The 26,111-nt window shown below is 38.1% G+C and overlaps 1 protein-coding gene across 1 annotated transcript in view; it reads left to right on the forward strand.

The window, feature by feature from the left end:
- LOC149932856 (neuropeptide CCHamide-1 receptor-like) overlaps nucleotides 1–25,495 on the forward strand; it is a 29,933-nt gene extending 4,438 nt beyond the window's left edge. Inside the window, exons 2-7 of the mRNA XM_090155963.1 lie at nucleotides 10,120–10,283; nucleotides 10,351–10,447; nucleotides 10,507–10,710; nucleotides 10,892–11,076; nucleotides 12,381–12,668; nucleotides 24,674–25,495. Of these exons, the coding sequence (XP_090012089.1) occupies nucleotides 10,191–10,283; nucleotides 10,351–10,447; nucleotides 10,507–10,710; nucleotides 10,892–11,076; nucleotides 12,381–12,668; nucleotides 24,674–24,964 (1,158 nt within the window). The 5' untranslated portion in view covers nucleotides 10,120–10,190 and the 3' untranslated portion in view covers nucleotides 24,965–25,495. The remainder of the gene's footprint in view (nucleotides 1–10,119; nucleotides 10,284–10,350; nucleotides 10,448–10,506; nucleotides 10,711–10,891; nucleotides 11,077–12,380; nucleotides 12,669–24,673) is intronic.
- The last annotated feature ends 616 nt before the right edge of the window (nucleotides 25,496–26,111 follow it).

Genomic DNA, 26,111 nt, shown 5'->3' on the forward strand with positions numbered 1-26,111 from the left:
CTTGGGATCATTCTTCGGATTGGGCTCCTTCTTCGGTTTGGGCTCCTTTTTCGGTTTGGGCTCCTTTTTCGGTTTGGGCTCCTTTTTCGGTTTGGGCTCCTTCGGTTTGGGGTTTTTCAATTTTGATCCAGTCTCTGGTTTTTGTCTTTTTGATTTTGGTGGAGTATTTTCACTAATAGTTTGAATACAATGCTATTAACAATAACCACACTGAAAATTAAATTTTACCATTTCAATCTTAAACTCAATGCTTTAGGTTCAGGTACATCAATAGAGTAAGAATCATCATTGAAAATATTATCACAGACTGCTGCTATGTGCTCGTCAGATGAGTTCATATCATTCAAAATATCACAGCCAGCGTTAATCCCCATACAATCATCTAATTTAAACATTCTATACACGTAGGGATAATATTAGAATAAATTAAATAGTTCAACCAAACTATAAAAATAAAATAATACTTTATTAAACTAACTTTCAAATCCTAAAAATTATTTTCCTTCACTCTTTGTCGCCATTGCACTTTTAAAATCTGCCTCCTTAACCCTTCCCCCTCCCCAGAAAAGGTGTCACGTGGGTTGTTACTTGTTCGAGTTTGTAATTTTTGCCGATAGGGTCCTCTAGTAGCTCTGTTTCTCTTACAGGAGACAACCCGAGGTGTAACACACCGATTTTGTTCAAACTCGGGGGTTTGGTAAACCTTCATGTTACTTGAAACACCCTAAAGGGAAATGTCTCCATAAGCAACCGTTTTGGCATGGCAACCAAAAATGTTTTTGACAAAACAAATTGGAAATTTTACCATTGAATATAGCATGGGAATCTGACCAATTTTAAGGGTACCCTCTGTAAAAATTTTAATCAATTTCGAACTTTTGTATAATTTTTTTATTTATATTTTCTATTTTTAGCATTTTAAAAAAATTAAATTTTTTTACACGAGGTACCCTTAAAATTGGTCAGATTCCCATGTTATTTTCAATGGGAAAATTTCCATTTTGTGTAGTCAAAAAAAATTTTGGTTGCCATGGCAAAACGGTTGACTATGGAGACATTTCCCTTTAGGGTTTTTCAAGTTACATGAACTTCATGAAGGTCTACCAAACCCCCGAGTTTGAACCAAATCGGTGTGTTAAATCTCGGGTCGTCTCCTGTTAGTGGCCGCATAGCGATAAGAGAGTCATGTCCTGCTTTTATTGGCCCATGTCTAGAGTAAGTGCAAGAATAATCTCATTTTTCTTTCAGAGAATAGTTATAGAAAAATCCCGAATGCAGGTAACACAAATTATGTAACGTGGTAAGAGGAGAAGAGGGTTGTATAAACATTACTAAATGTTACAGGGGTAGTGAATCATCACCATTTTAAAGTTACAGTCGAAATTTAAAACTTAATTATCTCATAAATTTACGATAGATAGTACGACTGGTTTTCTCGAGGAAAAACAATAAATTAAATAATTTTGTAATTTTAAGGTTTATAGTGCTATTATAATATAAGAATATTTTTGATGTAATTTACAATTTTCAATTGTTTTTCTTTTCGACGATTCGTTTTTCTCGAAACTTGATTTATCATTTTTGAACGATTCCACGTATGAAAGTTTCCTCAAAATCGTTTACGTAAATAAAGTCTACGAAATGATCAATTGTGAAAATTCCTTTGACCTATTATTATGTCTGATATTCTTAATCCAAGTAAACGATACTTATAAACAGGGACGGTGGAAAGGGGGGTGGAGCAGGGGAACATTGTATCCCCCAACGAAAATAGGGGGTGTATATATTTGTATCCCCCCAAAAAAATGGTATACATTTAAAAAAACTTTATTCTTGAAAATATCTTCGATCTCTATTAAACGAATTTATAAATCAACGTGCGCAGTTTTTATTCTTAAAGACATTTAGTATTTTCGTCCCAGCAAAATTTGTCACCGTCATATGCCCTGTTCGTAAGAAGTACGATGACAAAATACCGCTTAAATAGTGTCTGCATACTACACGCGTATCAAGATAAACTAGATAAAATTGATATGAATGAGGTAGTTAAAGATTTCATTAATAAAGAGAGTAGAGCTAAAATATTTGGCTATCCATAAGTACGTTGATAAAATAAAATAAAATATGTGTTAATATTCTGTGAAATTATTTTTGACTAGTTTGATTCTGTTAACCGATGTAGTTCGACTTCCTAGCTCGTTTGATTCTAACTTAGTTAATACACCAGCTGTTTAATTCTACTAAAATCGGTAACTTATAACTTAAAGCAAATCTGGCAGTGGTGGAGATCATTACATGGGGCGACACCCGGGATGAATATTATGGTATGCTACTTACTAGTTTGGGTAAGTTTTTATTTTTTTCACGGTCAGGTGTCACACTAAATCACGCCCAAACGGGTGGCACCCGGGGTGGGCCACCCCCCCCCCCCCCCCTAGTTACGCCACTGAAATCTGGAAATATGCATTAAAGATATCGACAAAAAAAATCTAGCGCTGTCGCCTCCCGCCCAGACATCCATTTACGATTCTTTGCAGGGCCGGATTAACCAATAGGCCGAATAGGCCTGGGCCTAGGGCACCAAGCCTACAAGGGGCACCAATAGGGTTCGAAAAAAATAAAAGTACAAATCTTTAATCATTTGCTTTTCACAAAATATTTTCCGGAGTAATTTTAGTAAACCCGTCCACCCCTGTGAACCAAAACGTTTGATTGTCACATTCTCTGACGGACTGCCGTCTAGCCCCTGACGACATACTAAATCTGGCAGCAAAATGAATTTTCCTTCCATTTCTCAAATCTCAATTATAAATTGAGGAAGCGCTTAGCTCACTTCGCTCGCTATTGAAAGGGGGGTACCAAATTTAACTTCGGCCTAGGGCCCCATAAAGTCTTAATCCGGCCCTGATTCTTTGTACCCCCTCAAAAAAACCTTCCGCCGCCGCCGAGGGGCTAACCACTTCCTTAAATTCTGTACATCGACTACAGCGAAAACAGCCTTTAGTAGTGCCAAATCTGTAATCGATTACGTAATCACTTCAGTACAGTCAAAGCTACGGGCTTGTACACCGATTACAGCCCCTCGGCCGCCTCTGCTTATAAAACTTATTTTCATCGATTACTCGTCATTTTTTTACTCGACCTCGAATAAGTTATTGGAAAATATTCGTTGATTATTTAGTACAAAAAAATTGCATAGTCGGGCACTCGATTACTCGAATAAGCTGCTCTAAGTTCAAAGAGAGGTTTTTGCCACTTTTTGGGGTGGCAATAATAAACGGTACCTACCAAACGTACAAACATCAAATACTTTGAATGACCTTGGGGATTGATCACGGTTTTTAATACGTAGTGCGCCTGCTTGGTTTGGTTTGGAGTGTCACTTTGATGTCTCTTCACGAGTTCGGATGTCGGCCGACGTCTTAACTTCCTAAGCAATATACAGACAGACGGTACATTTATAATTTAAAAAAATGTATATTGTATTTTTATTTTACTATTAATTACTATAGTGAGTTGCAGGCTAAGAAAGACAAAATATATAGTACAATCGGCGCAAGGATGCCTCAGATCGTTTCCGGTCATTCCACCGCGCGAAATTTGAATTTTGGCCATTTTACGGTCAAATTCGAATTTTGCTCTTTTTGTCGTCTTTTAGCGCCATCTAGAGACCGAAATTGGAATCTTTATTTTTTAATTTCATAATTGTGGTGGCGAGCAAATTTAAAAGATAAGGCATTCCTATCATTCTTAAATATAAAATAGTATGTATAATTATTTATTTTTGTAAATTTATTTCTACGTCTTACCAGTTAAATCGGTAGTTTCTTTTAAAATAGTTACCACGCTTTCTTGGGGGTAACGTTGTCTTAATGAGCTATAGACGTTTAAAATTATATTTTTCTCTTTACTTGTTAACAATAAACCTTTATCATGCTTTTTATAGTAACCTCTTGGGCTATTTAAAATATTTGGAGCTTCAATTATCGAACCTTATTTAGCTGCATTCAGTAATTAAACTCATGACAACATGAAATTAAAAAATAGATTCCAATTTCGGTTCCTAGATGGCGCGAAAAACCGATGAAACTCACGAAATTTGAAATTGACTGTAAAGTGGTCAAATTTAAATTACGCGCGGTCGACTGGCCGGAAATGGTCTGAGGTATCCTTGCGCCGACTGTACTATATATTTTGTCTTTCTTAGCCTGCAACTCACTATATAATTAGACTAGTAGCCTAGTATACTAGTCTTTTATATCTCACTAGTCACTATAAGGTTACTAAAGTTAGTTTATACTTATTTTAAATTTATTTTCCTAATTACTTGAATAAAACTAGCTCCTAATCAAGTACTCGATAACAAGACTCATGAAAAATATTATCTGAATTACTTGACTCGAATAAGAGAAAATTTCCCTTAATCAAGTACTCGATTACTCGACTCAACTTCAATATTACTTTATTCGAATACTCGATAAAAAATTTCGTACTCGATACGCGACTCGATTGCCTAAAACCACTATACTCGCACAGCCCTACCTGTCTTTCAAAATTTATGTTGGAAACCGGGCACGTCTGATGTGGAAATCATTCGGTGGAGCTAGAGTTGTGAAGGGATATGATAGACCTAATGGGTGGCCAAATGCTCTCCGTCGAAGTGCCTCATTTTCTAGTACATTAATCCCATTTAATGGTAAACCAACCAAAGTTTCCTTAGGAAATTATAATAACGCGAAATAGACCTCATAATCTGACCTCGCGACAGCTTAAAATGAAACCGTTTCAAAGTTAAGCAAGTTCTAACGTAGCCTCATCTTCTAAATTTTATAAAATTTAATAACACATTTTAGCAGCTTTAATTAGGGGTAATTTATCACTCTAGCTATGAAAAAAAGTAAAGAAAAATCATCGAAGGCTTAATTTGGAAATTTTCAACAGGCTGTTAAATGATTTAATTATGCATTCCATTACGTTGAAGAGATTAGAAAGTTAATTCGTATTCCGATTTTATTTACCTTCTAACTTCGTTCAGTTAGTCCATATTCTAAGCTTCTATATAAAATGCGCTCTATTTCTGACCTACCCACGCTTGTAGAACTGTTCTAACGGAAGTAACAAGGATTCCAGGGAGAAGCCGACATAGGTCGAGTAATTAGATTTTACAGTCGGCTTAATTGGTTGCATTGTTCGTTGAACAGATTTCCAAAGCATTAATCTTTAATTCCGAATTACGGGGAAAGATAATTAATTAATTTCTGAAAGTGCACGAAGCTAGGCTCTCAAAACCTCTGGAAGTACCACCAAAGATGCGCTTCAGACGTTGAGTTTCGCTGTCCTTTAGAAAATCTCCATAGAGTAGCTTTACCCACGTCGCCATTTTGGGCGCAAAGTTTTATCTATAGGAAAAAGCTTGGGTGACGTTCTTCGAGGTCAGAGTGTCATTACTCTATAGACGAAGTTCAACGAACCGCGCTAGCCCGAATTTTGTCGCTATTCAAGCGCTTTGGAAACTGTGTTTTAAAATCAGCATTTTCGGTACTACCTCTTATTTCTTTTGAAATTGGTACCTTAGCACTCTTTCGAGTTTGTTTTTCCAAGTTAACATCAGCTAAGTTCCTTTTATTTTCTCTTTACTAACGCCGTACGAATGGGCTTCCTCTACAGCATTTTTTCTTTGTTCCGAGAAAGAAATGTGGACCTTGTTTATATAATCGAGTATCGATGCTTTTCTGTAGTCTTCTCTAAGCCGGTTTCGTTCCTAATTTGAAAAAGGTTTAGCTTTTTGATACGAAAATTACTAACAAGCTTAACACGTAAAGTTCCTTAATACCACCTTTAAGGCTTTTAGCGGCCACGTTTTCCGCTCGCTTCTGCGAATCTATTTTACGAATAAAAGGAAAGTAAACTTGTTAGTCAAGTATCAATTACCATGTTTGGTTGCTCACTAGCTTCGAAATATTTTAAAAATTAATTACCTACTTAAATAGTGTCGCTAGGTTTTCATTTGCGGGTGTGGAACTACACCACTACCAACTTTTTACATTCAGCTCCAGAGAACGTGTAGCTCGAAATTGGCCGTGGGCTCCTGACACATACTTTTATCTTTTCATTATTTTATTTAAACAGAGCACGCGTTTAAATTTAAACCCACTTTAATAAATGACACGCGTAATGCAAAATAAAAAACAATTTTAATAATTACTTCCCTACTTCTTGCGAATTAAGGACGAAGGAGCGGGGGAGCAATGGCCCTGTTTGTTCGTTTCAAAATATAACATTGAATAATTAAAGACATTAAAGCTAAGTGAAATAGAAATGTACCCCGGACGAGAAAAACAAACAGTTTCGGTGATTTTATGATCCTCACTGCGTCTTTTGATTTGAATCAATATTGGGTTTGTGTCGAATAGTTATTTTTATAAACTAACGTGACCTTCTTGTTTAAATGTTGCTCTTACGTCACAGTCTCTTACTTTCACAAGCCTATACTAGCGCGCGCTACCGTCGCGAGGAATATTGGTTTTTCTAGAAAACGTGCAAATCGCTCGTGCGCAAAATATACTAATAAAGCTGTGTCTTGTGACGTAAGAGCAACATTTTAACAAGTTGGGCACGACCACTTTTTATTTTATAAAATCAACTATTATATACGTAAATACTTATTAATTATCACCTTAAATCCATCTAAAACTTTTCAAAGGCAAACATCTATTAAATCTTGTCAATTTCTGTCATTCAAAAAACAGTTTTCAGAGCGTCCCCAATGGACCTTAGGGTTTCAGTTGCCAGGCCTACGTCCAACGTCTCAAATTTCTCTACGTCCCTGTTGAAAACCATTCGTAAATATTCATTATTTTTATACACTTAATATTAAACGAAGCGGGCAATTTGGATAAATAATTTACTGGACTGGAATCAAGTATGTATTTATTTATACTAACTATAAATTAATACATTCTTGCTGGGATCAAAAGCAGAAACCTCAGTTGTTCAATTTATATTGCCCGATGGCGCTCCTATATTAGGAAAATCATCAAACATTTCCATCCAAATACAACACAAAGAACGGGATAAAAATGTCGGATGACTTTCATCTGTTCTATTATTTTTTAATATTAGGCTACTATTTCTAGAGTTCAATTTTTTCTACACTCTTATTCTTACTTATCTTCTTACTTCAACGTTACAAGCAGATAATACAAATTGAAATTTCACTTACGATTTCCTGTCCACACCAAACGTCGTCAGCTACGCAAGTGTTTAAAAGCCCTTTAAAAATCTCTGACATCTAAAAAATATCGACCTGTTACAACGCCAAGTTCGTTTGCGGTGTAATGTAACTACGTATGTAAGGGGCCGTTAACAAATTACGTCACGCAGTAAGCGAGAGTTTGTTTGTACAAGCGTTACTATAGGGTTCCTCAATGAGCAATCATTAGTAAATATCGACCTTCACCATTTGATGTTGGCGATGGAAATGGCAGATTTCGACCTTCACCATTTGATGTTGGCCTTGGAAATGGCAGATTTCGACCTTCACCATTTGATGTTGGCCTTGGAAATGGCAGATTTCGACCTTCACCATTTGATGTTGGCCTTGGAAATGGCAGATTTCGACCTTCACCATTTGATGTTGGCCTTGGAAATGGCAGATTTCGACCTTCACCATTTGATGTTGGCCTTGGAAATGGCAGATTTCGACCTTCACCATTTGATGTTGGCCTTGGAAATGGCAGATTTCGACCTTCACCATTTGATGTTGGCCTTGGAAATGGCAGATTTCGACCTTCACCATTTGATCTCGATCTTCGAAATTTCATCTTGAAAATATACTAAAATAGTATAATAAAACAGCTAGTATAAATACGACGATTCGACCTTGAAAATGGTGTTCTCGACCTTCAAAATTACGATCTTTATGATCGCAAATTTGTTAAACCCGCTATCCCATTGGTGGAAATATCTTAACCCCTCTAGTACTTACAAGGAGACGACCCGAGGTGTTACACACCGATTTTGTTCAAACTCGGGGGATTGGTAGACCTTCATGTAACTTGAAAAATCCTACAGGGAATTTATTCAATGGGCAACGGTTTTACCATGGCAACGAAAAATGTTTTTGACAACATAAAATGGAAATTTTTCCATTGAAAATAACATGGGATGTGAAATTAAATAATTACTTTCAAAATATTATATTTCTACTTATCAGGTTTATTAAGCATTGTCATGGGTGCGCCAGACAAAGTATGTTGTGTTTTATTTTATAACCAAGGAGGGACTACCAAAAATGTTTAAAAAAAATTATATATGTCTATACAAATTATAAATTTCAAAATTTTATTATAGTAATTTTGGGAGAGGGGAGTCGAATTTTTTTTGCGTGACGCAATGTGCGAACAGCCCCTAACGACGGCGAGAAATCTACTTCGACAGCTAATTTTCGCTTGAGGTCTATTGAAAACTAATACGCTTTCATAATGAAAACTGTCTTTTACTTCGGCGAAATAATGAAAAATTATTGAACCGGAACGTAAAATTGACTCGCTTCGTTCCTGAAGGTATTTATTTTGAAATTTGAGATCAAAAACACGTTTTTACTGGAATTTATCTCCATCAAAGGAGTAGCCTGGTCAGTGACGGCGATCCCGTGGGGCTCTGGGGGCTCGAGCCCCCACAGGGAAAGACAAACTAGGGCAGAACCCCCACAGAAATAAAATTGAGGAAAAATAGCAACCAAAGAAAAATTTATAATCTCACTGCCTTTATTTGGGTCCGAATTCAGTCTTTTTACCGAAGTTATTTTGAGATTGCAGATGCGAGTAGCATTAAGATGATACAACCGTAAAATTCATTTCTATAGATTCGTCCAAACAGAAAATCGCGTCGTCGTGTACCCTATTTTAGCTAAAATACCTTCGTAAAGCATGTGGCCAAGTAAGGCTTAATTATCTAGCCATGTACACAGCTATTTTTGTAAAGATAAAAATTTAGAGCTGTACATTTTCTTGCTTAGGTTTTAAGTATATGAATTTTTGGATAAAAAAATAATGGCCCGTGCCCCCACAGAAATGTTTTCCGATCGCCGCCGCTGAGCCTGGTGGTCATTTTGCCAGCAAAGAGAGATAGACGCGTAGCTTGTCCTTAGTAGCTGAAGTATAGTGTTTCGTCTATGTAGACGAGGTTTATAAGGTCTTTATTATTTGGTTAAAACTAAAAAATGTGGGACTCGGTGATGCTTGAAGTAGAGCTGTCCTAAAATCTAAATTCCAGTTCAGTAGTTTATTTGGCCAAGGTGACGCAAGTTTGACAGCAATAGGACTTTATCTTAAAGTTTTAGATAGACATGTTAATATTACGCGATAAAAGCGCGAATACAACTTTTAAATATGAACCCGGAAAGTAACCCGTCGAAACTGGTACAATTTAACATTTTTGTTCATCTAATTTTTGTTATAATGTTATTTGAGTCTTCTACCAACCCTCGGCCACCCTTAAAATAATTTTTTGGGGCGCTGACCATTGAGGCTTACCACTTTGGGTAATGCCAAAGCTGTAATCAGTTGCTTAATAACTTTAGTACCGTCAAAGCTATAGCTTGTACACCGATTACGAGAACTGAACAGCACCTCGGGTTTAGTTTCTAAACCTTTTAAGTCTACGAGTAAATCTATAATACGCGTGATTTTAACGCATTTATCATAGCAATATGATAAGTTCCTAAAGCTTTCGGTCTAGGAATAAAATAACATTTTTACGCAATGTATCTTAGGGCAATTTCGAATTGTTTGTCTAAGAAAATATGAAAGTTACTGAATCTTGTTTAATACATTTACGTGGTATCGATTTTGGGGGAGAAGCTACATCCTCATTTTTGCTGCTTAAAGATATAAGTAAAATATTTGAGCTAAGTATAGACACGAAACGTATGGCGTTATTTTTTCTAACAGTAATCTTACCTTCCGTCTACTTCTCGTGGTAAATGATCTTCGCTTTCGCTTTAAGTTAACTTAAATCTCTCTTACGGACCACTCTGCGGAGAATTAGTTACACGCGCGGCAGCTGGCAATGTTTTAAATCATTCCCTGTTCTCGAATAATCGCGCTTTAATTACAGGGGTAAGACGAATTTCAACCCCTCAGCGGCCATCGGGAATTAAGTAGGTTTTTTTTGTCTAAGAAGAAGCGATGGGCGAGTCGGCGGTACCGCTGAATTTGGAGCCCACTTCGCTGGCTATTAATCAAGCCCAACCGTTTAACTTGACCCTGGAAAATCTGGAGGTAATTGATTTGATGGTTGTTTTAAGAGTCGACGGTAAAGATTTTCATCCAATGATATCGGGCGCAGATGACGAACGATTCTTCGTACATCCCCTACGAAGAGAGGGTGGAGACGTTTTTGGTGCCGGCTGTCTTTTTTCTTATCTTCGTTATCGGAGCTCTAGGTAAATTTGTGCCTTTAACGTTAAATTTGCGTAATCCTTCGTCTCTTTAATCATTAAAGGTAACGGCACCTTGATTTTCATCTTCATCCGGAACAAGCGCCTCCGCAACGTGCCCAACACTTACATTATGAGCTTGGCGGTCGGGGACCTGGTCGTAATTACCGGCACGGTGCCTTTCATCAGCACTATTTACACCGTCGAAAGCTGGCCCTACGGACAGTTTCTTTGCAAGCTTTCCGAGTTTCTCCGAGACGTCTCTATAGGTTATTAAATCACGGCTGTCTCGCTTCTCAGAATCTTAATTTACCCTTCCTACCGAGCTGAGGTTAATTGCCCGAGAGTGTGTTTCGTCACTTAGCCCGCCTACGTACCCCATCCTTTTCCCTCTAATAACGTGTCGTCATTTAGGTCTAAAAAGAACGGTTCCGCGTTGGTGTTTTCCAGGGGTGACTGTCCTGACTTTGACCGTGTTGAGTTTGGATCGTTATTTAGCCATTTCTTCACCCATCAGGAAGCACACGGGCAAACATACCCGGTCTACGACTGTCGCCATTGTGGTCACCGTCTGGATCATATCTGCCGCCATCGCTGTTCCCGGAGCTTATTACTCTTTCATTTGGGAAGTCGAGGTTCGCTTTCTTCTTTTCAATATGCCTTCTCTTTTTGTAATGCGTTATACAGGGTGTCCGGAATTGCTCTGACTGGGTATTTTTCTCAAAAACTACAAGAGTTATAGCGTTTTCAATTGGACTGCTCTCGGGCGCTCTAGATCGCTCTGATAACATTTTATGCTCCATTTGCGTGCTCGGATCTGCTCCAATCACGTTTCGCGTGTTCCATTTCCCGCTCCCGGGTGCTCTGAGATCGCCCAAAACCGATCTGCTGATTTCGACAGATCAACGGATCGAGATCGAGATGGGAACAAATTTTTGCGTGTTCCTTTTAGATGTTTTGACATAATGGCAGACCAAGACGCGAAAATTTAAAATTACTAGCAGACGCAAAGCGCTGGAATATGCTAATGGAATGTTCCATTTGCGGTTTTACTGTAGTCGATTGGGATCTACGACGTCAGAGACACTTTCGGAGCAAATCTCGAGCAATCAAATGGAAAACGTTATGAGAGTTACGAAACTTTTAGGGTATTATTTCTAATGTCATCTTTACATTCAAATTTTCAGAAAAATCGGAAAATATTTTCACGTTTTTAAAAAATGGCGGGAAAATGCTAGAAGAAAACCTGCAATGAAAAAGTAATAGAGAATTATCGAAAATGTAAAAAAAAAGTTGGTTTCATTGAAAAAGACCAATTTTTCACGGCTATACGAGGTGATGAAATAAATCAAGCTCGTCATGGGAGGCAATAGTTTTTAGAGTTTTGTTCGTTAATGTCAGAAATGGCTTAAATGGTTCATTTTTGTTAAACAAAAGGATATTTTTATTCGTCCAAATACACAAAATTTACAAGTAAGGTTCTATGATTCCTCCATTAGCCATATTATTATTATTATTATTATTATTATTATTATTATTATTATTATTATTACTCGTGCTTTGATGAAACCCCACAAGAAAAAGTCCATCGGCGTTAGATCTGGAGACCTCGGAGGCCATTGAACGGGACCGTTGTTCAGATGCTCAACAACACCTCTAGGTTGATTGGGTGGCGCACCGTCATGTTGGTACCATAGTCGTCGGTAAGTGGCCGGAGGAACGTCGTCTAAAGCGCCTGCTACTTTGACTGTAAAATGTCCAGTTAGAGCTATTCGGGACAACCTGTATATTTATTATCATTTTAATTTTTTTTAAATCATGTATAAATATGTACTACGATTACACATTGTTGCGTGAATTTTGCATAGCACTCTTAAGTCTATATTTCTACTGCTTGATATTAAATGATTAACGATGCGTTTTCCAATTTCTTTTTCAGATAAGTTCTGGCCGTTACATTTACGTATGTTACCCCTTCCCCCAGACAATGTGGCCTTGGTATCCGAAACTCATGGTTCTACTGAAGTTTCTACTCCTGTACCTAATTCCACTTATTCTTATAAGTATTTTCTACATATTGATGGCCAGAAGTTTGATCGAAGCTTCGAGACACTCTGTTGGCCAACAAAATGATACCCACATGAAGCAGTTGCGAGCCAGGACCAAAATAGCCAAAGTTGTTCTAGCTTTCGTTCTCATATTTGGAATTTCATTTTTCCCTAATCAGGTTAGTTTTACTAGGATATGCATTTATACAAGGAATGTCTAAGAAACAAACATGGTTTTCAGGCGAGGATTTCGCTCATCGCGTGATACTCGAAACTCGGCCCAGATTCGACATTAAGCCTTGTCTCGAATAGAAATTAACTTACCTAATTTTCTCATTTTTAATCATCTGAATACGCGAATTATGGATAAATTAGAAAACTTTACCGACATAATAAATTATCCGCGAATTTCAGTGTGAGAACGAATCGGGGTTTTTGAAACCTATTTTCTGCACTGTTAAAAAATAAGGTGCATTTTGGTACCGACTAAGGTATTTTATGTTGCATCCCCAGACGAACCTTTAAAGGTATCAAATAATGCCTCTTTAAGGAGGTGCTATAAGGTACGTCTTGATGAAGGTATTTATTAAAACCTCCTTAATCCTAAAGGTACTGTACCATACTTAAATGGGTATTTGATTATACCAAGAATGGTTCCCATTTGTACTTATAATTTTGTGAAGGTTCTTAATAGTACCTAAACGGGTGTTATATTATACCAAGAATGGTTCCCATTTGTACTTATAATTTTGTGAAGGTTCTTAATAGTACCTAAACGGGTGTTATATTATACCAAGAATGGTTCCCATTTGTACTTATAATTTTATGAAGGTACTTAAAAGTACCTTAATGGGTGTTATATTATACCAAGAATTCATTGTGGTAACAAAGAATTTTGGATACGAAAATATTTTCCACATTAATTATATTAATTAGCTTTGAAATATAACTAATGATATATTTCAAACAGTATGAAATTAAGTAAATAATTTAAAATTATATATTTATTTCAGACCCCCGAATAGGCGAAACTATAAAGTAAATTTGGTCATAACCAACTTGTTAAAATGGGAAAACGAAATCACGTGACAGCCATATCACAGCCAACATGCATTCGGTAACTCTTGTTCATAGTTGCCCGTGCGACGGAAAATATATTCCTTTCAGATACTGCAGACAGCAAATTAATTTTAACCTTTCTATTAAGATGGTTTAAATAATAATAATAATACTTTAAATTAGATAATTTAGATTTTATTAATCAAAATTTAAACCGCCATTAGGATAGATGGCGCTTCAGTTCTCCACAAAAAGTCACGTGACTACCATCTTTTCAGCCCCCCCCCCCCCCCTAGACTTTATAGTTTCGCCTATTGTTGCATTTAATTTAAAAAAGGCGAAATATTTTCACCTAGAAAACAAAGCGAAATGGTGCTGCCATCTGAAATACAGATGTCAAAAAAATGATAAGATAGTATCACTGTCGCCATCTCTTAGTAAATATACAAAATTGATAGATAAGAAAAATTATGTGCAACACTGAGTTACGACTTATTATTGTGAAAGAAACTTTTGGTTACCAAAACAATTTATATATTTATAAAATTGATGGTTTCGTACCACCTCAGGCGATAAAACTCAAAAAGGATTCGTTAAATGCCATAAATGTACAACATCAAGAGTTCAAACCCAAAACGTTTTCCGTAAATACCTTTAATGGTAAGAAATACCTTTCCCGTATCTCTTAATACCTGTGCCGATTAAACAACGCAAGAGTACCTTTCAAGGTACTATTCAATACCACGATATAGTTGTAAATACCTTTCCGGTATCACTTAATACCTGCGCGGATAATAAAACACAGGACTACCTTTCAAGGTACTATTAAATACCACGATATAGTTGTAAATACCTTACCGGTATCACTTAATACCTGCGCGGATAATAAAACACAGGAGTACCTTTCAAGGTACTATTAAATACCACGATATAGTTGTAAATACCTTACCGGTATCACTTAATACCTGCGCGGATAATAAAACGAAGGAGTACCTTTCAAGGTACTATTAAATACCATGGGGTCTTTTTAGGTACCTTAACAATACCTTTATTTTTTACAGTGTGGTCAGCTTAATTTTCGAGTGAGCTTCATCCCTTTGGTGTCGGCAGCTTCTGGGCATGAACCAAGAATCTAAGCGGACTTACTGTATCCGATATTTTGACACGGTAGACGTAGCCTAAATCGGAAGGCTTACATTAGCCTCTTTGAAGCTACTCAAGAATTCTGTTCAACTATCTCTAAGAGAGGCTTAGTCGGTGCTTAAGCGACAGTATACGTACGGTAAAGTTAGGCTTAGTTCATTAATTTTTTTATGTTTAGAAATGAAATGGATTCTAGTGAATTTGATTAAAAAAAACCTCAGCCATATGCGGCGTACTGGTTATTTTTACTTAACAACATGGTTAATTATCATTAGAACCAATTTCAAAAATCAAAGGTCCAAAACTTACTAAGCCTAATCATTTAACCGACAACAACGGCGCCATTTTTTCAAAATTGAACGTGAACGCTACAGTTTCTCTACGAAACTACGCCGGAAATCGACTTCAGCAACGGCAAGTTTGTCCACATAGAACTAAAATTACCCTTAATTTTACTATCCCCAGTATTAACGCGTGCTTTTAAAAGCCTGAACAGTGAGTCCCCTTAGATTCTTGGTCCATGTTCTGGGCGATGGTGACCAATCAGGGGCGTGCATAGAAATCTCATAGGTAACTAGAATGCTGCCGTGTAACTGGAAAATGGGCCAAATGCCGTGGCAGACGATAGCCAGATCTCAGCCAATCAGAGCTCAAAGAGTGGTTCTGCCAAGAATTTAATGTCACCAGAGAGAATGACGTTACCTATCTCCCGCTATAGTAGCGGATCCAAGGAGGATTATTATCCTCCTTGGCGGAACCACTCTACGGCCTCTCATTGGCTGAAGGTTCAAGGCGAACTGGCGTCAAGCTCGGCCGTAGGCGGCAGCATTCTAGTTACCTATGAGATTTCTATGGGGGCGTGCTAACATTTTTACGAACAAAACCAACAACCTTGTTAAATAGGCTGCGTCCGAAAAAATGCCGAGAGATAAAAAACAAAACACAGGTTGACTAAACATGCGACACCGTAAGAGTCCGTCTGTGGCAAATAAGTATCCTGAATTAAATACAACTCTGTGTAAAGTCTGCCCTGGGTGATTAGGCCCGCGGTGAAATAGAAGCGGGGTCAATTCGCCCCCGTAGTTGGCACGCCTCTTTCGACCAATCAATCAATTTTACAAAATGACGTGCCTAAAGTCCAACCCGTTTCGCGGCACCGTAGCGATAGAGCCTTAGACATTTCCAGTATATCGACGTATAACTTCCTGTTTTTTCTCGATAACAAATCGCGAAAGTGTTCCTGAAATTGGCACGTCTTTGCCCAATCTCGTATAGAGGATTGTGTATTTTCGAAATTAGTTTCCCAACGTGTCCAGTAAGCAGTAAGGGCTCTTCAATTAATTTTCGTTAGCCCCTCGCTGCTCATTAAGAACCGTTTGATGATCACTGAGAAGGACTTCTCATTAACACGGGCCGAATTTCCAGGTACTCTGATGGTCAGAGATTAGCGTGTAGAGTCCAAACAAAGCATTATATCATTTCCCCCGTTCTATAGTCGATATGACAGACGCGAACTGTATCTGTCGAATCGGCCCTCTTCTCGTAATAGTGTTTGAGGAGGGTGCCTCTTATCCCTATCTTTCGATACATTATTTGGGAAAATGGGCCATTGTCCGGAAGTCAAACCCACCATTTAAAATTTTGAATCGTATGTATATGCTAGGACTACTTTTGTAGTGCCTTTTGTTGACTTTCTAATTTTCCATCAAATCTTACATAGTTTCTTCGAATTTTATTAAAAGTCAGTGAAAGAACAGAGAGTATACAGATATTGAGAATTAAATATTTGTTGTACAATGTTTTTTTTTTGTTTCTTCCTGGTACCTTAGACAGGTGACAAGTAAACTTGCGCTGTAGATTTAGCCAAAGCTTAAGTTTTATTATGGCCTAATTTCAGTTAGAACTTGGACTAATTAATATCGGAACCTTTAAGAGTCACTGGATGTCTTTAGCAAACTCTAATTTACAAAATCAACTTCGTAACAGCGTTGCCAGACATGCAATAATTATAGTACATGTCGATCATTTCAAGTCAATTTTTAACACTACTATTTACCAAGAACCGATTTACGCAAGGAAGAACCAGGTATTGTCCGACACCCCGCCCTATTTCAGGGTCCATCTGGATTTTCATAAGTATTATAATTATATATATTTTATATTTACATATCACGTATAAATTAAATTTATAATTTATTATTTAATATATATTTATTCATAAATTATTTCGTAGATTTTTATTTACAATGTCATTTTATTAATTATTAATTAATATTATAAAAAGAGCTCAATTTATTAAAAATTATCGTTACAGCATTTTATAAAAGTATATTTAGAAGTAGCTATAAATTTTGAACATGCGCCATCTGTTGAACGGAATACGAGACATTTTTCATAAGTATTATAATTATATTATTTTTTTTAAATATTTTACGATATTTGCATATCACGTACAAATTAAATTTATAATTTAATTTAATTTATTTTTATTTATTATTTCGTTGATTTTTATTTATAATGGTATTTTATTAATTATTAATTAATATTATAAAAATAACTCAATTCATAAAAATTTATCGTTACAGCATTTTCCAAAAGTATATGCAGAAGTAGCTATAAATTTGGAATATTTGGTATGTGTGAAAGTTGCCATTATTAATACTTTCGATTCCACCAACTAGATGACGGCATCTGGAATTAAACACTGTGCCGGTTCCAATTTCTTCCTTGCGTAAATTGTTTCTTATGCATACGATAAGTCGGCGTGAGAGTTCAATATTGTAAGAGAGTTTTAAAATTTAGCGGAAAACCAGTTAAAACTGTACTTTATAATATTATTTTTTGTATTGACGTTCCCATTGTGTTCGGTTGTAATTGTAATTTTTCATAGTACCTTTATTCGTATTCAAATGTTTGTATAGCGCGCGCGCGTGAAAGTGTATCTTTGGTTGCTGTTAAAAAAGGATTGTTTTTTTGGCGCGTTTAAAAATAAATTAACGGCCAGTTCTGTTTTGAAATAAGAGGAAAAGGTTTTACCGGTTTTTATGTCGGAAAAGTTCGCGTCTTTTATTTCACTGTTCACTGATGTCACCTTGAAGCTGTATGTAAACAAGGTGGAAAAACTATCGAAAGACTTGGATGAGGTTCACGATGCAGTAGTTGCAAATATCGATCCCGACGACGACGACTTCGAGGATCACGAAGATGAATACAACCCCCTAATCGCTCTACTCGAAGTTCTGACAATCCTACTCGTCACCGAATCGAATGAAAGAGCAGCAAACATTCTAGTGAGACAAGTCAGACCAGCTGTGATGTACGTATACCGAAGCTGGAACTTCCATAATTAAGCGGTGGCTACGTCGATTCGCTTCCGTTTCACGATCTCTTCACGGCAACCGTACACAATAACGAATCGCTCACCGGAGCTCAGAAGTTTCAATATTTGAAGTCATCATTACGAAGCGAAGCAGCGCTCCTTAACAATAATAATAACAATAATCAGATAGGCTAATACCCAAGGCACCACCTTAGGCCTAAGTCATCAAGCGACTTTTGAAGCCTTTAATTCAGATGGCCGGGTTACAATGCGTAGGAGGGTGGTGGCAAGCCCTGCATGCCACGCGAGCCAACAGCTCCCTACACTAACTATTACCGTTAACCTCAACAAGTTTTTATGGAAGGGGAAACCGAAGAGCTCGGGAGAAAACCCCTTAAACCAGTGGGGAAAGAACTGCAAACTCAACGCGGAAGAAGTTGTTCCGAGTTTTCACCCAGTGCCACAAGCTGGGATCAAACAATCGGTTCAACAATACCCGGGAAATCATCGATGCACACGTCAAACGTCTCTTCAGTCAAACTAACGTCATCCAAGAATATTCATCCGCTTTACGAACGCTCATCGATACCACCGCCGAATTCATAGGGGCACTCAAGGTTCTCAAAGAACCAGTACAACATTGGGACTCCATACTACTTTATCTTGTAAAGGAAAAACTGGATTCAGACAATGGGAACTTTCCCTGGGGGGGACTGAAAGACCAACTTTCAAGGATCTCGTTACATTTCTTGAACAATGGGCCAGAGCCTTAGCAGCAGCTCCGCCTACAATTACTGCAATCAAGTTGAAGCCTCCATTACATCAGAGACCGAGTACAAAGGCTCATCATGGTGCTCTGAGCGAGACGTGTCACTTTTACAACGAAACACACTATGTATACAAATGTACGAATTTTCTGAATGCATCTTCGAGACGAGCGTTGGAACATGGTCAAGAGGAGTGCCATCTGTTTCAATTGCTTACGAACAGGTCATCAAAGCAATGACTGCAAATCTGGTCATTGTAGGAAATGCAACGCACGACATAACACACTTCTACATCAAGAGAAGGAATTAACGAAGACGAAGGCAACCTCCGGTGTAGTTTCATGCCCGTCTCGTGAAATAATTGGATCATCCCAAGTTATCTTGGCAACCGCAATGGTCCAAGTCAAGTCAAGGGACTTGACGAGCAATTTTATCCAGCCCAAGCGCTTCTGGACTCGGGTTCTCAAGCCAGTTTCATCACGGAAAAATTATCGCGGAAACTAAGATTGAAGCGAACACGTTTCAACGTCTCAGTTGACGGAATTAGAGCAACCGGAATGAACACCTCTCAAGGCAGTGTCATGGATTATTTACCTAACAGTCCGTTCGATCCTGGAAATTGTCTACACTTGAAAGGCTTAACACTTGCTGATCCAACTTTTCATAGCCCTGGACAAGTGGATATTTTACTAGGCGCTGACGTGTACCTAGAGCTCTTGCAAGATGACTAAACTAAAACTGAATTGGGACGAGCAACTTCCCCTGCCTCTGAAGCTAAATGGAGGTCGTTTCGAACCGATTTACCAGAAATTGAAAACATTACGGTTCAATGACACATTTCGCAAGCTAATGCTACAGAAATTAGTCTGCATGGATTTTGTGACGCATTGGAGAAAGCGTACGCAGCTGCCGTATATCTAAAGACGGTGAATAACAACGGACAAATCAAAATACAACTGATCGCTGCAAAAACAAGAGTCACTCCGCTCAAACAAATCACACTTCCGAGACTGGAATTATCTGGTGCATCACTTTTGGCTTCTCTGATTCCACTTATCAGGGAGTCATTGAGATTGGATATAGCCGATGTTCATTGCTGGTCGGACTCAACAATCGTCCTAGCTTGGTTGAAAGCTCCACCGCAACGTTGGAAAACGTTCGTATCCAATCGAGTGTCAGAAATCCACGAAAAACTACCGAGAGCCCATCGCATTGCAGGAGACAACAGCCCGGCAGATTGCGCTTCTCGAGGAATACCACTGAAAAGTAAAATCCTTTCAATGCGTCCGTACATCGATCAAGATGGGATTCTAAGAGTTGGTGGCAGACTTTGCCACTCCAACTTATCATACGAACAAATGCATCCGGCACTGTTACCAAGACAGAGAAAATTAACAGAACTTCTAATACAACACGAGCACGATAAACATTTTCACGGAGGTGCTCAACTACTAACTTCTGTCTTACAGAAACGTTATTGGATCGTCGGTCTTCGTGATTCCATACGTTTCCTTATCAGAAGATGTGTTTCATGTGTACGACAGCTGGCAGTCACTGTAAAGCAACGTATGGGCGATTTACCACCAGCGATAGTAAATCCTGCTCGGCCATTTTTGAAGTGTGGAATCGACTACACCGGACCATTTACCCTTAAACTAATGAAGGGACGAAGCCACCTCAGGTTTAAGGGATACATTGCCGTCTTCGCTTGCTTTACCACAAGATCGATTCATCTTGAACTTGTCAGTGACATGACCAACGAAGCATTTCTGGCAGCATTGAAACTCTTTGTTTTTCGACGAGGAAAATGCGCCGACATTTACAGACTGTGGAACCAACTTTACAGGAGCCGATCGAGAGATGAAAACATTCATCAATTGCGAGGGGCAAACCACTCTTAGAAAGTCTGTACACCGATTACGCCGGATTATGCTTAGATTAGCACTGCCAAAGGCAGGGACTTCAAAGACTACGCGTAATCCCATTAGTACAGTCAAAGGTACGGCTCTGTACACCGATTACGCGGAGTGATCAGCCCCTCGATCAATTCATCGTCTCTACAAACAACAACGATCAAGTATCAAGATGGCTCGCAGATGAAGGAATTAATTGGCACTTCAACCCGCCTGCAGCGCCACATTTTGGGGGCCTCTGGAAAGCACGGGTGAAGTCCATCAAGTATTATCTGAAGCAAGTTCTTGGCAACATGATTCTAAACTTTGAAGAAATGCAAACTCTTCGTTGCCAAATCGAAGCTTGCTTAAATTCACGTCCTTTAACGGCGTTAAGCTCGCACCCAAACGACTTCAACACCTGGACATTTCCTAATCGGAGATGCGCTCACCGCAATACCCGAACCCGATTTGACTTCTGAAAACGTCAACCGCCTATCACGTTGGCAATTGGGCCAACAAGTACTGCAGCACTTTTGGAACCGTTGGCGAAACGAATTCCTCTCTCGCCTTCAACAACGTCCAAAGTGGACTACACCAAAACCGAATCTACGAGTCGGCGACCTGGTCTTGCTCAAGGATGAAGATTTACCTCCAACCAAGTGGAGAATGGCCAGAATCACTGAACTTCATCCAGGACAAGACAATCAAGTTCGCGTCGTAACTGTCAGAACCTCTGACAAATCACTGAAAAGACCCGTAGTTAAATTATGCCAGTTACCACTAGACTGATTTTAAGTGTATTCAAACTGTTTACCTAGGGTGATTTATGTATGCAAATGTAACTTTTCGGATACTACCTTATTTGAAATTCGTTATTTCAAGGCGGGCGGAATGTTCAATTATTGCCAACTCAAAGCAAAAAATATTTTTCCCTATCAACGGTCTAATTAAATTCATAGTAAATGGCTTTGATTTAATAATTTCACTAAAAATAAAAAAATTGATGGATTACGGGAAATATTTGGTGTGAACCCAGTTTTAACTTGGAGGAATAAAACAAGTATACAGGAGTTGCGGAGAGCTGCGAAATCGGTTTCGTCAGTGACCGTGAACTCGTGCGAGACGGAGGGGTTCAAACGCGACTAGCGCCAACTGCATACGGAATTTTGCAACTATTATCGTTTTATATCATTGTTTTCGCGTCGTCTGGTTTGTTTTATTCCTCCAAACAAATACGAGTCATTTTGGAAAAAAGCGCAAAGAATTTAGAAATGTTTCAAAACAAACCAGACGACGTGAAAACAATGCTGTAAAATGATAATAGTTGCAAAATTCCGTATGCAGTTGGCGCTAGTCGCGTTTGAACCCCTCCGTCTCGCGCGAGTTCACGGTCACTGACGTAACCGATTTCGCAGCTCTCCGCAACTCCTGTATACTTGTTTTATTCCTCCAAGGTTTTAACGTCTATGGTTTAAAAAGCCAAGGAGAATAGGAAGGGAGGCGAAGTATTAGGGATGAACACTCCAGCATCCTTGTAAGAAGTTTAGCGTGAACTCGGCGGGAAAATTTCGGAAAAATGGCGGCAACACGTAGCGTAGCGGCCGCAATCTTGCCGCCATTTTTCCGAAATTTTTTATTATTACTTCCGACGGATAGAGCTTTCTCTAGGTATTTTTACGCTAAACCGGGTTACACGAAGGAATGAAAAGTGCTTAGACGAGACTCAAACAATTATCATAAAAAGCTCATAGGACCGCAGTTAGTGATTTATATTCCGTCGTCATGTACCCTACTGTAGTAACAATACTAGCCCTCCACCTATAATAACATTAGGCTCGTGCGACTACTTTCAATTAAGTAATATTTCTATTAACTCTAAAAAATTTAGTTAATCTTAAACCCATTTCAAGCCATTGAATTTAGTCTCTCGTATGATCGTGTGTGTCTTTTATGTAGTCGAAGTAGCCGCACACGTTAGGCCTACATCTATTATCTAATGGGCTCAAATTTACTTTGCTTACAGATCGTAGATACCATTGAGTTGGGAATATTAATCTAGAGGTCCAATCAAAACGTCGGATTTCAGTATTTCGCGAAACAAGTTTTTAAAAATAAGAATACTGTCGTCTGCTCCCATCGGCGTCCCAAATGCAGCCTTGGAAATAACGGTAGTCAGGTGGTCAAAGACCAGTTAATTAATTGCTCAGACCAGTTTATTTATTAAAAATTTGGGGGGTCACTGGTCACCGTGTCCAGTTTATTAATTCGAAATAATAACAAAAAAACAGAAGGTGACCAGTTTAATAATTCCAAATAATAGGAGATGATCTTTTAATTCAAGGTTTATATCAATTTTGATTTCCCTATTCACTGGATTTCTATGTACAGCGACTCCGATTACTACCGCCGCGGCCGCACGCCAAGGTTTTATGTAGAGTCCCTTCGCTCGCATACGAGTGGAACTGTCTAACCCCCCTCCGGCCTCAAACCCTCAATCCTCTAAGTCTCGTTTTCCCCCAAGTACGGTAGGCTACCCTGGCTACGCGGTAACGGACCGGGGACTCTGGAGTTACGTGGCCTAGAGAAAGAGAGCTAATACGGTAAATTTCAAGGGTCTTCTAGGCTATGGTAGAAGTCTTAGGTGAGATAGTACTATATTGTACTATTCTTGTGGTACTCATAAAATAAAGTTAACTATTTTGAATACGTGTAAAGTTTATGTTACCAACATAATCTAACTTCTAAACATGTAATATAGGTTTTTTTAGGCTTATAAATGGCATTAGAACATTTTATATGAGACCAATTAAATAATTCATAAGCTAGGGGGTCACTGGTCATAAGGACCAGTTTAATAATTCATATGCTAGGGGGTCACTGGTCAGAAGGACCAGTTTAAAAAAAAACCTTATTTCCAAGGCTGCCCAAATGACGAGAAAACGTTATCATTCTACCCGTGGCGCCGTCTATCTCTCAATGGTTCGTTCAAATAAGACGCGTTTTCAAGCAAAAAGATTTTTTTTCTTCAAAATAATGGATGGCGCCACGGGTCATATGATAACGTTTGCTCGTCATTTTAGAGCAGACGGCACATTCGTATTTTTCAAAAACTTGTTTCGCGGGGAGCAGATTTGATTGGATCTCTAGATTAATATTCCCAACTCAATGGTAGATACGACCAGAAACAGTTTCAACGATGGCACTACTTTGTCTATGGAAATTAAATAAAAAAGAGCGTTGGGAATTTAGTCAGGATAAAATAGAGTTGGAAAAAGGCTCAATATATATTGGGATTTTGTGACCAATGCATCTGGAGGAGCGACACATAATTGAACCAAAGTTTATATTATATCGTTTTCAATATAATTTAACGAATTGAAGTTTCTTTAAATAACAAAGCAAATATCATATTAATTCGAAATATAGAAATTCTAAGCTTGCCAACTTTAAGATTGAAATGCTTACTCCCCCACGGCCCCACCCATGGCTTCTTATCATATTAATTAAGGGATTTTAAGGGCTACCGCAAAACCTACGCGAGTAAATTTGTAGGGCCCAAGAGAGCCTATTTCCTTACCTTAGGCTCAAATCCCAATATCTCTCCTTCAATAGAAATACATTCTTGGTATTACGTAAATTCATTATCGAGTCTGAGTGAAAGGGACTATGAACTAAATCCAAAAATCCTATGCTAACACGTACTAATCAGCTAGGCTAATACCCAAGGCACCACCATAAGTCAAAACCGGAAGGTTCAAAAATCGTTCGACAACTGTTATAGTTTTTTTGATACATAATCGGCTACGAATCAGAATGTACATGTATCCAGAATAAAGTCGTTACCTCAGGCGGTTAGGGAATATAGCCTCTAACGTGTTCTTTAAGGAAGACCATAACTCAATTCGGTGATAATTTTTCCAAATTTTCATACTTATGGTTTTTGCTGATTTCTTATTCGGTTAAAATTTTAACGATTGTTTTCTTTTGTTACATTGATTCAGGTGTTTATGATGTGGTATTACTACTATCCTAACGCCGCCGAGAATTACAATCAATTTTTTCACGTCTTGAAAATTCTGGGCTACGTCCTGACCTTCGCCAACAGTTGTCTTAACCCCATAGCGTTGTACTTCATAAGCGGAGTGTTTAGAAACTATTACAAACAATATTTGTGCTGTCGCGGTCGGCCAAAAAACAGAAGAGCGGCGGACACCGCCAAAGCGAATCATCAAAACTTTCCGACATCTTTCAGAACGCAAAGTCGTTACGATAGTTTCGCGTCAAAAATGTGAAGAGCGTGTCTATGTCAAATTACGAATAACGTCGTGACGAAGCCAGCGTACAGAAAATCATAATTTGCGCGCCTTTCGCGTTAATCACCCAAGTCTCTCATCTACGAAGCGTTGATTCTGAAATATTGCTTATCGGAGCGTCAAAAATAAGCATCGTATTTCATTTTTCAGGTTTGGTTAGTTGAACTTTCTGCAGATACGGAAATGGCACGATGTCCAAATATCCTACGAAAGTTAGAACTTTAGTTGTTAGTAATTAGGTGAACGAGCAAGGACTGATATGTGCCTATTGGGTGTAGTGGTGAAGGAGGGAGTTAAGAGTCTACCTTCAAAATCATACGGAACTTAAGGGACGTGGCATTATGACATCAAAGAACTTCACACATGCTTTTTTTCTACGGCTCCAAAATTGCACATCAACATATGGCAGCCATGGTTAAACCTACGAAGTGTTATTATTTTTTGAAACGTATTTATGTTAAATTTTAATTCTGTTAAAACACAAATATTGTTAAAAGCACATTTCTTTAAATAATACCTCCAATTCCATATCGTTTTTATATATCTCTTACTCTTACGATATATATTATCATAATAGGCTTATGATATTATGTATTTCTGATATTACATAAACCTTGAGTAAATAAAAGAAATTATCAGAATTCTATATCTCTCAAGGTTACTCAAATATTACATGGATTTAAATATTCATGATATTAACTAGAAAGGTATTATATTATGCCTAAATCGTATTATACCGTATTAGTATACTAGCACGCCGTTACAATGTAGGATTTTGCGAACAGTTTTTAGGTGTCGCGACTCTGATGAACTTTTGTTCCCGCTGTATGCGCTTGAGACATTAGACTAATCAGACGATAATTAATGTGAATTGAAAAATAAACAGTTTAATTATGCGATTAAATATTGGTTAAAATTATATGGTTACAGCTATAAATACTGAATAGTTTAACAAAAAGGGAATATATAGTTTAAAGTTTTTCACGCTAAATATTTATTCAAAATTGTACGCTCGCTCGCTCTTCTTCGCTTCAACTTCAAAACGTTAACTGAAACCCAAACTTTCTTTCGGCGAGAGGAGCCCTCACAACGGTTTCTTTCCCTGTACAGACTTTGGGACACCCCC

This window comes from Leiobunum rupestre, chromosome 8 (genome assembly GCF_980474605.1).
Source record: "Leiobunum rupestre chromosome 8, qqLeiRupe1.1.hap1, whole genome shotgun sequence".
Lineage (NCBI taxonomy): Eukaryota > Metazoa > Arthropoda > Arachnida > Opiliones > Sclerosomatidae > Leiobunum > Leiobunum rupestre.